Source organism: Maylandia zebra, linkage group LG22 (genome assembly GCF_041146795.1).
Source record: "Maylandia zebra isolate NMK-2024a linkage group LG22, Mzebra_GT3a, whole genome shotgun sequence".
NCBI lineage: Eukaryota > Metazoa > Chordata > Actinopteri > Cichliformes > Cichlidae > Maylandia > Maylandia zebra.
The window spans coordinates 7264018-7277781 of NC_135187.1; the positions used below are offsets into that span (position 1 = coordinate 7264018).

Sequence of the window (13764 nt, forward strand, 5' to 3'; positions counted from 1 at the left end):
GTGTTTTTGTTTTTTTTAAAGTTCGGAGTGAGTCTGAGAGCTGCTTGTTTTCATTCAGACATGACAAAGCACACTTTCTCTCCCTCTTCCTGTTCATCTCATCTTCATCTTTTCCTTTAACACGTGTGCCCTCCACCACCAATCTCACCCCCCTCCTGCCTGTCTATCTGTCCCTGTTTGTCTGTCTGTTTGTGAACACCGTGCAAACCCTCCGTCCTTGTAAACTTCCACCCACTTTCACCGCCTGCCTCCTCTTATTCTCCCACCCGTGACCGACCTACAACCTCCCAGCCCTACCCCCGTTGAAAAAAAAATTACAATCTTTCTGTGTCCTCGGAAAAAGAGATTTCTCTCAAGTTTCATTCTTAAATCAGTGGAATTCTGGAATAAGGCACTGTACCTTACACTGCGAAACAGCAGCAAAAAAAAAAGGAAATGAAATAAAACCGAAGGATCTCTCTTTTTTCAGCTTGGCCTCGACTTTGTTTTTGTGTGGAGTCTTGTCAGAAAATGGAAATAAATGCTGTGACCAACTTACTTTTGGCGGGAGTGTCAAGTAATCTGTTTGAACTTTAGCTTCTCACTGGCTCATGGGAAATTGCATATCTGTATACTGCATGCTGTTTAGTGCACAGAATTTGGGAAAAATGTTATGAATGCAGTTTGTAGACAATGAAGAATGCAGGACTGAAGGAGCTGAAGAAACTTCATAGTCAAGAAAGGTTTTATGTCCACGTGGCTGCTGAAATTAAAAATAATTTTGATAACAGAGACATTTCAAGACAGCTGCCAGTGGTGAGAATGACTTGCTGTCATATTGGCTCAACATGGGCGATGAAGATTGTGTTAGATGACCAAAAAGCTCCATAAGAGAAACTAATTGAATCTTTCTTTTAAATGCTTCAAAGTGCTATTTACAGATTCAACAAGTATGTTTCATATTCATCAGCTAAAGTGATAAATACATGGATGATTTTACATAGCATTGCAGTAATCTGATAACTTGGTTATATCCTAGCAGCCACAACATTCCTGATAATTCAGTCTGTTAAGAACGTTTAAATTTTAATGCAAATATCATACTAGCTGTATGTTTGGTTGTTCACTGCACACACGAAGCTGCGCTGTGTTCAGACAGCCTCTTCTTGTAGTCGGTCTGAAGCTTTTTCAGCAGTGTTTGCAAACACTTCAGACCACAAAGGACAGCCAGCGAGGCGACACGTGACCCTGTCTTCAGCTCACCTGTTGCACTTCCTTGGATAACTTGGTGGGTACTACTGTTGCACATTGAAAACACCCTACAATGCGTCCTACTTTGGAGAAGCACTGACCCGATCATCTAACAGTCACATCATCATATTATTAAAGCAGAAAAAAGGTATGATAGCTTATATCCAAATGCTGGACATTACTCCAGCTTTCAACATAACAGCTTTATTCACTGCAATGAGGTAATGTTATTATGTGTCAGTGGTTTAATATTGCCTGTTTAAGTAACATTAAAACTAACAAAAGATGTCAGAACTGGCGAATGGAAGTTAGATGTAATATACTGCTGATAGTATCTGTTGCATAAACAAATTATTTTCCTAATATCGTCTTGTTTTTAATATACATAGAACTGTTTAAATAAGTGAAAATGTTAGCCAGTTGTAAACTTCTATAAAATTACTGGTTATTTCTGACATCAAAATTGTAGGTGCATGACCCAGAGACCCAGTTTAAGATTGCTGTTCCTTAAAATATTATCCCCAGGTCACCTCAGTGGGTGAGCAGTCGACCATATGCCTTATGGCCAGAGAGCAGTAGGCCCAGTAGTTCTGAATCATGGCCCTTTGCTGCATGTCTTCCCCACTTTCCTGTCTATCTACACTTTCTCTATCCAATAACAGCTAAAAGGCCAAATATATATATACATAAATGTATAAATAAATTAATGTGGTCTTCAATTAAGTAGGATTAAAAGCTAAGTCCTGGGTTTAAAAATACTTTAAAACCTTCTAAATTAACTAAATCTATCAACACAATTCTTGAAAAAATACTACCATGACACAATATTTGGAAAAGATAGGAATTAAAGTTGAACTAATTTGGTGCTGCAGTGAGTTAAAAATAAGTATCAAACGTTAACAGCAGCACACGCAGCGCTAAAATGCTGACCCTGGAAGTTTTAGCTTTTGTAGAGGCTAATTTTATAATATCCTTCAGATATCTCAGCTGAAGGAATACCTTCCACAAAGACATGCTGCTACAGGAATGAAGACCTAAAGAAATCTTTGCAGTAAAACTCAACAGAACCACAAGTCAAAACGTTTAATATGCATAATACCAGGAGCTTAGCAATGTCTAATCTGGCAGTAATTTAATTTAGCTTGGGGCTGAGTAGCAGGAAAATCAGCTGTTAGCAGGGAAATGCCAAATAATGGCACACACTAGTTTTACCTTTCACTGAGAATCTAAATATTGTAATGCAGGAGATTCTTAATATGTTCATTTATATAACAAGGATAACTACGAAAAACAATCAGGTTGTTAATTCTTACTCAGGAATAAACACCTTTAAGTAATGAACACTTGAACATCCTTTTTGGTTTTTTTATTTGCACTTATTTACACTTTATTATAATTTTTTTTAAATAACCACACTGTTTAGGTTAAAGGTTTGGTCGTCATCTACCTCTTTAATGAGCCTTTCTTCGTCTGTCCCATTGAAATAGGTTGATTTGTACACTGATTGCAGCAGTGGTTATTTAGAGAGCACAGAAAACAGCTTCTGACTGCGTGTTATGCTGCTTGTGTACTTGTGAACAGATGAGTCTCTTATGTGTGTGTGTATATATATCTGTGTCTGTACACACACACACACAGTGACTGAGTGCAATGGTGTTCGTGTTTCATGAATATTATTACAAGGCTCACAGAGCAAATGAGTGCTCCTGCCCACTTGACACACACCCTCTTGTAACCCAAGGATATAGGTCACCTCTTTTGTTAGTTTGTTTTCTGCTTCTTCCTCTGAGGATTTTCATCCAACCTGATACGTTATAGCCCTGATGCTCTCTAGCTACAGTTTATCACCTGTTTACTCCTTGAAATGATACAATTTTTATGATTTATCACCGACATATGAGTGATATTAACGTGTAATAAGTTTTGTCTCTGCTAAGCAGCTGGTCTTCATCCTAGATAATACTGACATAAAGTTTCCTGTTTTGCAATAAAGGACTGATCAAATCAATACTGTACACTGCATCACGTTTCACTGCCAGCTCTGCAAACCTTTAAAGTTACCCGGTGTAGATAATGAAAAAAGATTATATATACAGTGAAGAAATAAAAATCCCATCTTTGATCTGAAGTGTCTCTATCATGATCATTACTGTACTCAAGCCTTTGCTCAAAATTCTTCCTGAGTTTCCAAACTCTTATAAATCCAGAAAAGTGTCAGTCCCATCTCTGTCCTGTGGAGAGCTGTGTAGGTGAGGGTGTAATACCAATTGCATAGTTGTCATGGAGCAAAAAAGGAAAGATGCCTTGCATGTATCTGTGTGACTCAAGCAGCTTTGACAAAACAGCGGTAGTTAGTTTCTTAGAAATGGAACTGTTCTACACACAAGGGTAGGGGTTGGTGCTAGCTGCATAGCATGCTAACTTCAGTAGATATCTTTGCGACACAGTGCATACTCATCCATCATTTCAGATGCCCCTTTTTTTGTAATTTAACCTTGCAACAGGGGGGTTCTGTAGCCAAACAGAAACTTCCAGCACAGAAAATGAAGCCAGTATGTCAGGTTCAAAAACTGCAGTTCCTGTAGTGGCCACTTGAGGCTCACTCCAAAAGCACCGGTCCCTATACTTCCATGTTAAAAAGCCCAACTTTACAGCCATAAAAAAACTCTACAAACAGCGATATTTTTTTAAACGTATAAATAATACTCGAGTTAGGGGCATTAACAGTCTCACCATTCAGTAAGCTGGAACCACTCTGTGTCGGCTAGGCACAAGTTCCCCTAACTTGAGTCACTGAACTGAACCTCGTCACCATATTTGTGCTATCAGTGTTTTTTGGACATTTTTTAGCATCTAAAAAAACAGAATTATTGCCTATTGTGTGATTCAGAGCATCTAAGATGCTTGTGCTTCAGTTTTGGTAAGTATTATTTATTTTTGTTTTTCTAGCAGTTGACACTAATCAGTTGATATTGTTATGGAGATCAGATTATTAGCCAGATTGTTAGGGTTAGCTGATAACTTAGCACCTCATGTTTTAATGCAAATATAGTTATGTCTAGAAAAGTGATGGAAAAAACCAACATGTCATCAGTCAAAACCGTCTGTGATACCATCCGATGGACATTTATAACATCTGTACTGAAACAAGATGATGATATTTGGCATCCTGGAAATGTGTGAGTACTGGGCTGGTGAATCATTCTCCTACTGATGTACAAAGTAGCCCAATATTCCTAAAGGCTACATTCTAGCTGGTTAGTTTGCTCTCTTGAATATATACCAATGCAACACAACGCACAGATATCCACCCGTTTTTTAATGGTTTATCTAACTTTAGGTTTTAGGGAGGCTGGACCCTCTCCAAGGTGACAAAGAGCAAAAGGCATGAAGCACCCTGGACAGGTGACCAGAGAGAGATAGATGGCCATACACTCTGACATTCACGCCTACAGCCAGTCTAGATTCACCACTGTGGATGAAAAACACACAGAGACACCAGAACACCAAGCTGACCAGGAGGTTTTGGAGCCAAACCGTCTTGCTGTGTGGCAACAATGCCAAACGCTGCACCACCCATTTTCAAATATTCATATTAAACCGATAACAGATGCACGGCGATTAATTCTTTCCACACACGGCATTTGACTTCAGCTCAGATTTTGTAAAATACTCAAATATAAAAGTGCCATGTAGTAAAATTTAAAACATGGGTATGGATATTGTGCGTTGTGTTTGCTTTCTCTTTATCTCCTCCTGCCTCTTTATGTGAGTAAAGTCTTAGAAACCCATGAGGGCTGAGCACCCTCAGGTGTGTGACACTTGAATGAAAGTATTCTATTCATACAGACACACACACAACCAGGAATACACTAACAAACATCTGTTAGAATATAAAAGAGAGGAGATGCCTTATAGCAGTGCAGCTCCACTCATTACGACACACACACACACACACACATCCCTTTCTTATCCCCCATAACAGCCACACTGAAACGCCTTTCCTCTGGCATACACACACACCCTCTCTCAATCTTCTACCCACTTATTCTCTCAACCCAACACACGCGCACACGCACACACTCTCTCTCTCTACCTCTTTCTTCTAAACCACACACGCACACACCATCTCTCAATCTCCTACCCGATTACACCCACACGCTAAAATCCCTTTTTGCACACGTCCCCAATACACACATCTCCTACCTTCCGTAAAACCCTTTTTCGTTTCCTCTGACTCTGACACACACACACATACACACAGGGCTCTCTTTTTGTCAACCACTAACCCCTCCATCCTCCCCCCATCCCTCTCCCTCCTCCCAGTAATCTGGCTGGCCCGTGGCCTCCTCTCTCTCGCTCCACTGTTCTGTGTGATAGAATATCGATCGGTTTGCCTCGGCTCGGCGTGGAGCAGGAGGAGGGGGCGGCTGTAGGGCTATAGGGAGAGCGTGTGTGCGAGTATATATGTGTGTGTGTTGGATGTTTTGGGGTGGAGGGGAGGCAATGGTCAGACATGCTCCAAGGTTGTTACCACAGCAACAGAGGGATGGGTCAGAGGGTTGCCATGGCGCCTAGGTCGCAGGGTCAGGGTGTGGGTCCTGGAGGGCTCACGTTCTGCGGTTGTATGTATGTGTGTTTGTGTTAATAGGAAGGGAGGGGGAGACGGAGGTGTCCAGTCCAGCTATATTGGGTGTGTTAATAATGAATGGTGTTGTATGCGGTCGCTGTCTCTTTCTCTCCCCCTCCATCGGTGTCTGTCTTCTTCCTCGGCCCGCGCGCGCTTGTTTTGTCGCCGCAACAATATATGAAGCTGTAGCACATCGGCTCGGTTCAGGTGCACTTTATTTTTTTTAGAAAAATCAACTTAAATGAAAAAGATTGGCTCAGTCCAGCAGGAGTGTGAATCTAGATTAAAATAACCCCCACACACACCATTTTTTTTTAGTGTAACAGCACACCCATAAATCAGCCAACACACATATGTTGTTTAAACTAATACAGCTGATGTGGCTCAGCGTACATTAAGAACAACATAAGCAGCTTTACATTAAAAATCGAAATTTCTCAATAAAACAGAAATACAGGCCTGACGTGAGATTTTTATTTTCATCACGTTTCTCCTCGTACGTTCACGGCTCCTTTGGCTCACGTTAAAATGCTGCTGCAGAGGGAATTTAATCACCACGTTTGGAGAGTTATTTAATTGTTATCTTTGCACTTTTTATCTGGTGTTGTTCAAAGTTTTTTTTTCTTATGCATGCATCATCTTCATTTCATTCAAGTTTAACACTTTAACAATTCTCCTTAAATCCATTATATTAAAAAAGGTTAGACAATTATTTTGGGTGGATTTTTTATTTTTTAACAGCTCATGTTCCTACCCTGTGAATCTGGAAGTGCACATTCCAAGCTGTTATCAGTTTTGAGTTTATGTTTCTGCCATTCCCTAAAAGAAGAAGTGCGACAGCTTTTAGCACTGTCACATATTAACCCGCTCTAGTCCTGTTTTCATGACCTAGCGAGCCTCGTGTTTAGAGTTACTCAGTCTTTAATTACACCTGCTGGATGAGACCAGAGATTGTTTTCACTTCCTCCTTCCTCGGCGGTGTGAATTCTGTCTTCTTCATTTTATTTTTCACGATGCAAGGAGCCACAGCAACTACAGTGTACACAAAAAGACAGAATCAGACATCAGCACGCCAGCAAACGTAAAACTGAGCCAAACTGTGTCCATACAGAGCCATGAAATCAAATACAAAACCTCTGCATTAAAACAAAAAACTTTGGAATTCATTCCTAAATAAATTCCTACATTTTTCCATAATTATTGAGGAAATTTTCAAGCTGCACTTCATAATTTTTATATAAACATATTATGCAGAATGGTGGCACAGAACAACAAACGTCACACTAGTCGTCTCAGATTTTCAACAAGAACAGAAGGCTGAATTCATTTTTGAAATCTTGCATTTGATAAGATCATACACCTGGTTTTATGATACTGTGTCCAAGCTGTGTGCGTGCCACTTCTCGGCCCTAAAGTCAGTTAAATACAACGACGGATGCTCGAGTGACAATGTTGCCAAGCTGTGGTTCAGAATACAAATTCAGATCCAGCTTGACTTATCTGGTCAAAAGCACCTTAGTAGTGAGATTTCCTTTTTTTAGATTTTAAGCCAGTGGACCAAATAGGATCTTAAAGTCACAAGGCGTCCGTGCAAAGCCAATCTCTCAGCACTGCAGACCCTCAGCCCCTTCTCCTCCCATACCCTGCACTACCACTGCAGGGTTATCAAACAGTCCCCGTGCAGCTTGGACGACTACATGTGTGACTGATTTCCAGCACATTTCAGCGCCACTGCTGATGTTTGCCATGTGTGCATGTAAGAAAACTTCGAGGCAAGGAATGAATATGAATCCAGGTTTAACCATTACTCACCGAGCATCACTGGCACCGTGACTCCACTCCAGTAAAGCAGATAAAACAGGTTATGTATCATGGAATATTCATATAATATCCTGTTTAGGGCAGAAGGCAGAAAGAAATCAGATACACTTAGTAGGTAAATATAGGCAAGTACAGGTAAGTATAACACATCATAATTCAAGATTGACTACATCCTGCAAATTAAGTTTCCCTCTGTGAGTGATTTATTCTGTGAAATTATACTTTACTGTAGATTAAAATAAGCAAACTGAATGATCAGTGACTTAACTGATGAGAGTAGTTCCAAAGAATGTGTATCAATTTGATCAACTATTGTTCAGTTCTGCAAATATGTCACAAAATAACTAGTTGATTCATTTATAATATGTCAGACTGACTGATCACTGATCTGGAGGATGTGTATCTGTTTCTTTCATAATTTCCTTTCATTTTAGTCTACCCTCCAAATAATTTTGGAAAATATATGTTTGTTTGTTTGTTTGTTTTTCTGTTGTTGTTGTTTTGGGGTTTTTTGTGAGGCCCTCGTGTCTCCCTGCCCTAGTGAATAGTTACAAAATCAATTTACTTTATTAAACTCAAGCTGAGTACGAGAAGGAAGAAGATCCGCAAGAACCAGTTGAATGAGTCGTCAGGCGATCTGGCGGCGTTGGGAACTCTGAAGTCAGGTGGAGGAGGGCAGCAGTTCAGCCATCTGAGCACACGGTGGCGCTCGAAGCCCTCCAGCCGTCTAAACAACGGCCTACAGGTAGATGAGAAATAAACAATCAGCTTTCACCACTGATTTTTGAACACAATCAGCGCAATCTGATTATTATTAGTAGTATAGTAGTAGTAGTATTAGTGTTGTTTGTGTAAGTTTGGTCATACGTTCCTTTGTAAGTGCGCATGCGCCATTAGCGTGCCTGCTGTAACCTATAATTTCCTTCGGGATTAATAAAGTATTCTGATTCTGATTCTGAGTATTCGTATTATTATTGGTCGTGGTGCTTTTAATTTTGAAGGACTGCACATGAAACAATTTCCAAAAGTTTTTAAGAAAATGTTGCGTTTTTGTCAAAAGCCAGTGATTATGTGGAGCCACAGTTTATCTGGAGGTAAGCTCACCAAGTAGCTCTAAACAAATCTCTTCAAACGAACCGACAGACAACCCGCATAAACGTGTTTACAGACCTCAGGTTGCAAAGCTGGGCGACCCTTGGAGCTCCTTCCTCCCTGAGTAAGATCTCCGCGTCCTCCATGTGGTCCGATTATTTTCGACTCTAGATCTTTTAACGCAGTTTTTTGTTTGTTTGTTTCTGTGAAGTTTCTGTTGAGACTTGTTGAAGTTTCGTGTTTTGTTAAGTTTTCTCGAACAATACTTCCTTGTTGGTGTCGAATCGCTCATGACGGGAAGTTTCTGCCCACTGAAAGGGTAGTGGGAGGAGAGAGTGAACGTTTTGAAACTTTGATGGCCTCGGGGCAGAAGGCAGAAATGGTCTCACATTTGATGTGACTTAAGTAATCTTTATGCAGACTTGCAGTTTTGGAAATTTCTTGTGTTACAACAGACAGTTCCCGAATTTTAACCAAAAACATACATGCTGGGGAAAAATAGTTTTGATGTATTTTATATTGATAATGAAAATTATTTTATGTGACTCCTGACTTCCAGGACTTGGTAGAAGAAATTTCAAAAGCCAAAAATCACATATTTTGACTGCGTTGAGGTCTAGGCTGAGGGTTAAGTACCTTAACCCTCAGATACTTAACCCTCAGCCCCAAAAGATGCTGACAAGCCTCCAAGCATCGAGTCTGCAAAATGTTTCTTTATTTAGTCACATTTTCAGTGTACATTGATCCACCTTAGATATAATTTGCTGGATTTTAATTGCTGCTGTCTAATGAAAACGAGCACTAGCCTTGATGTTAGCAGGATGAATGTGTAAATATTCTTTAGTTCATTTGTCTTAAGCGACATAAATAAACTTGTGACACTGGTTACTACTGCATGAGAATATGAACTGGTTTGTGCGTCCTTATTTCCATCACTGTACCCTTGTTAATTATCGCTGTATTCACAGATCATTACGATTTAATTTAAACACTGCTTGGCTGCTCTCGTGCTGTGTTCCCCAAGGTCACCGGCAGAAAGTGTTTGTTGCACTTGGGCCTATTTTACAATGATATTTTAAATAACACCGTAAGTGGAGCTATTAAGAGTAAATTAGTGGTGGCTGAATTTCTTGTTGCACAATCTAAAGGACACTGTTAATATTATTAGTAACAGTTCTATTTTTCTAGCTGTTGGGTTAAACGTCTGCAGTGATAAAGGCCTTTTCAGCGTTGGGTGAACCCTGATGGCAGAGGGGTCAGGGCTGTAACGTAGCTCTGCAGCTGTGGCCCTCTGCCTCACGTTACTCCTCTCACTTCACTTCCTACTGAGCTGCTGGATCTTGCAAACGCATTAAAACCACCCAGGAATTATTTAAGAAAAGTACAAGACCCACTAAGAATTACAACATTCTCTCAAAATAATTCCACCACAAAGAAATTGGGACATATTTACACAGGGTCCCCTTCACAGAATGTGTACAAGGGGGAGGGCCACAGTGACTTATAGGGCCACACTGAATCATGAACGTGATTACAGTGAAAGTATTATTAGTATAACAAGTCAACACTTAAATTAGGAAACACCCCAGCATGCAGCAGTTTGCTGTATAGGTCAGTGGTGAACAGTGCATTAAACAGCAGCACAGACTCACTGTAGTGACCTGGCTTGAGATTCCTCAGCTTGATTCTGCCTGTTGTTGATTTTTGGTGTTTTGTTGTTTTCTTTTTAGGACATCGCAGGCTGAACTGTAACATTTGCCCATGTATGATCCTTCTACTCAAGTCGGTTTCATTTATAATGCCCCATATCACAAAACTTTGTCAGGGGCCTTTGGATGACTTCTTTCATAATTTCATTGAGTCAGTGCACAACTTAACATTTACAGGACATGTTTATTTTGTATCTTAAATAGTTTCAATTAAAATGAGTAAAATTTAGGATTTGCCTTGAGTGTTGGAAAAGCAGGATGAGAGGGGGAAAGTAGCTTGTTTCACCTTTGCTGACTTTGCCTCTACCTTCTGTCCAGGTCATTTCTTTATTTCTTTTTTTTCCAGCTGTGAGGTCTGTTTTCTGCTTTAATGATGGTTACAATGTGTGTTTCTTTTTCTTTCTCTATGACCTTAATATAACTTTTATTAGATGGGAGAGAAATCACTTTCCCAGATGCTGAAGCACTGTCTGCCATGAGCTGAGCCTCATCACCTGCTGCTGCTGTACACACACACACAAACACACACTCAAGAGCACACATAAAAACGCACGTGCCCCACGCCCCACCCTTTGCTGGCTGCAGTCTCAACTCCAGTCGCCATGGAAACAGCTAAGATGCTGAGTGAAGGAGAGGTACAGGATGTGTGTGTTGGTTGGTGTGTGTGTGTGTGTCAGAGAGAGAGAGAGACAGAGAGAGAGACTGTGAAGTTATAGAAAAACCCTCTGAAGGACACGTATGGATTAAAGGTGAGTATGTCTTATCGACAGTTTCTGAATACACACACACTTAGTTTGACACCACAGTAAAAATATGCCTGAATGGTTTCCACAAATAGAAATCTTTTACTCAATTTTTTTTACTCTTATATGTTTTTTTCTTTTCTTTCTGAACATTTTTGTTCTCCTCGACGCCCATTTGCTCTCTTGTTTTCCTCACCTGCTCGCCTCTGACACCAACATCAACCCTTTAACTTCAAAGCACCTGACATCTCATTGCGTTTAACATTTATGCCATTAGTGACTTAAAACTATTAACACACTATCCTGTGTATTGAGCAGCGCAGAAGCCCCTTCTCTATCTCTATCGTTCTCTCTCTCTTACCTGCTTTCTTTCTATGTCTCTCGGCCTCTCCCTCTTTCCCCTTTCTTCGCCTCCCAGAAAAGCCAGATGGGCCAGAGCTCTTTTTATTCTCGAGGCCTGGTGCACGTGCCGAGGACACTGGGCCTCACAGCGTTTAATTCACAAGCTTTAGACGCCTCCTTCTTTTAACCCCCTGTGACCAACACCATCACCCACCTCCCTCCTTCCCTCCCCAACTCTCTTTCTGTTTCCTGTCCTTCCCAGCTCTATTATCTCCTCTTCACTTACACTCTGTTCTCTTCTGTCCTGCTCTGTTTTGTACTGTTTTTGTCAAGTTTTTGCCTCCTTTCTCTTTCTGCCCCCCCAAGACCTTATGTTTTCTGTTTAATGCTGCTTTGTCTGTTCTTAAAAATGTTTTACACAGAATTGGTATTCACTGTTCACTATCCACGTGCCTCCAATTTAGACCGTTTCATTCTCCACTTTTTTCTTTTTTCTTCTGACACCACTGGCCAAAACAATATGTAAAATAACTGAAGTCTTATAATCAAACTTATAAATGAAATACACTGTTTATATGTTTATTCACCTGAAGCAACATTTCCCAGTAAATGCTGATTTTTAACTCAATATATTTAATTAATATATGAGACACACATAAATACAATCTGTAGGACATATAACACTTGATTTCTGAGGTTGCTTTAATTTTAATATATTTAAAGAGCAAGTCCTGCAAACATGCATGAAAAAGCGCATGCTCATATTCAGTCACTTTGCTTCCAGACGTAGAACTTAATACTTCCAATGTATAAAGAAAATGATGGCATGATGGCATGATGGTGAAGCCTTCAACATTATCCATAAAATATATATCTGCTGGTTATAGGATGAAACATTAAGGAGGTGGAGGGAGGCAGAAGTAGATGCTGAGTGCCGGTTGAACTGCTGCCTGCAGGCTAGTTTGACCTCCTCCTCCTCCCCTCTTACAAAGCCACTGAACCTGACAGAGGGATGTTACAGCTAGACATTTCACACACTGCCCAGAGTCAAAGTGACTGATGTGCACCGCATGCCTTTTAATTGGCTGAGCTGCTGTGAAACGGGATTAAATCTGGTTAATTGCTCAAATGGTAAAGGAGAAGGACATTGCAGTATAAGCAGGTGCGGGTCACCTCGAGGCTTCAGGTGATGTCAGAACGCATTTTCTGGTTTTTCTTTTTCCAACATTTTTCACTCTGTTGATCTTTCAAAAGGAAAGAATTTTTTTGAAGGTGGTTCTCGATTCTACCAACTTACACCTCCAGAGTAAAGTATTCTGTCCTCGTCTCAGCACCCGGCCTGAAAGGTAAACGGGTCACCCAGAGGAAACTGGATTATTTAGTGCTGCCTGAGTCTAATTGTTATTGAATGCGCTGAGTATTTATTCGGGATTATTCGGGGTTAACGTGGAAATAATGAGGTTGACCATCTCGAGGCTGTGTTCGGGAAATCGATAAACACACTGAGTTAATTACGGTAAATCAATTAAAAAGAGGGGGAGGGTGCTCTGAGAGCAAACACCCCACCAGGCCAGAGACACGAGAAGGGTCACAAGAAGAGGAAACTGACGTCCCCTTTCTTTGGTGGCTCTAGAATAAAGAGGAAGCGCTTTATGGTGTGTTTTCTATAGGCTATGAGCTCCCATATCAGTGTGTTTTATGATCCAGACTTTTCTTTCTCTATCTCTTTCAAACACACCCACGCACACGTGCCCACACGTGGCAGCAATTGACACCAAACAAAAGCCCGTTTTCTCCCTCCTCACTCTCCTCTGGCTCATCCTGACAGACTCCCTGACACGCGTTTGGCTTTCCTCTAAAAACTCCGAGGCTGCAGATAAATTAATGGAAATCCTATCGGTCAGGGGTGTGACACACACACACACACACACACACACACACACACACACACACACACACACACACACACACACACACACAGAGGTCAGTGGGATTTTCACCCTGATCTCGAGTCGCATTGTAAACACACACGTCCCGTCCCACCCACCCACCCACCCAAACACACACGCACACTCCCAAAAATCTGCTGCATTTAAAACCCTTGCACGAGGACGCGCGCTGCATGCAACGCTGGTCCCGCTAATACAGCCACAAACGCCGATCAATATATTGCCCAGGCTGTAATTATTTCATCGCC

The 13764-nt window shown here is 40.9% G+C and overlaps 1 protein-coding gene across 1 annotated transcript; it reads right to left on the minus strand.

Annotated features, from left to right (window-relative positions):
- Positions 1-6058: 6058 nt before the first annotated feature.
- LOC143414645 (uncharacterized) lies at positions 6059-9099 on the minus strand. The gene is made up of 4 exons (XM_076879431.1): positions 8852-9099; positions 8247-8420; positions 7673-7752; positions 6059-6892 (listed from the first exon to the last, which is right to left on the minus strand). The coding sequence occupies exons 1-4, from the start codon at positions 8917-8919 to the stop codon at positions 6786-6788; spliced, it is 429 nt and encodes a 142-aa protein (XP_076735546.1). The 5' UTR covers positions 8920-9099; the 3' UTR covers positions 6059-6785.
- Between the last annotated feature and the right edge of the window lie 4665 nt (positions 9100-13764).

Coding starts and splice junctions, on each gene's coding strand:
- LOC143414645 (XM_076879431.1), bottom strand. CDS start 8,919: ATGGAGGACGCGGAGATCTTACTCAGGGAGGAAGGAGCTCCAAGGGTC. Junction 7,753..8,246: donor CTCAGCTTGAGTTTAATAAA/GTAAATTGATTT, acceptor TGCCCTAAACAG/GATATTATATGAATATTCCA. Junction 6,893..7,672: donor CACGGTGCCAGTGATGCTCG/GTGAGTAATGGT, acceptor TGTACACTGTAG/TTGCTGTGGCTCCTTGCATC.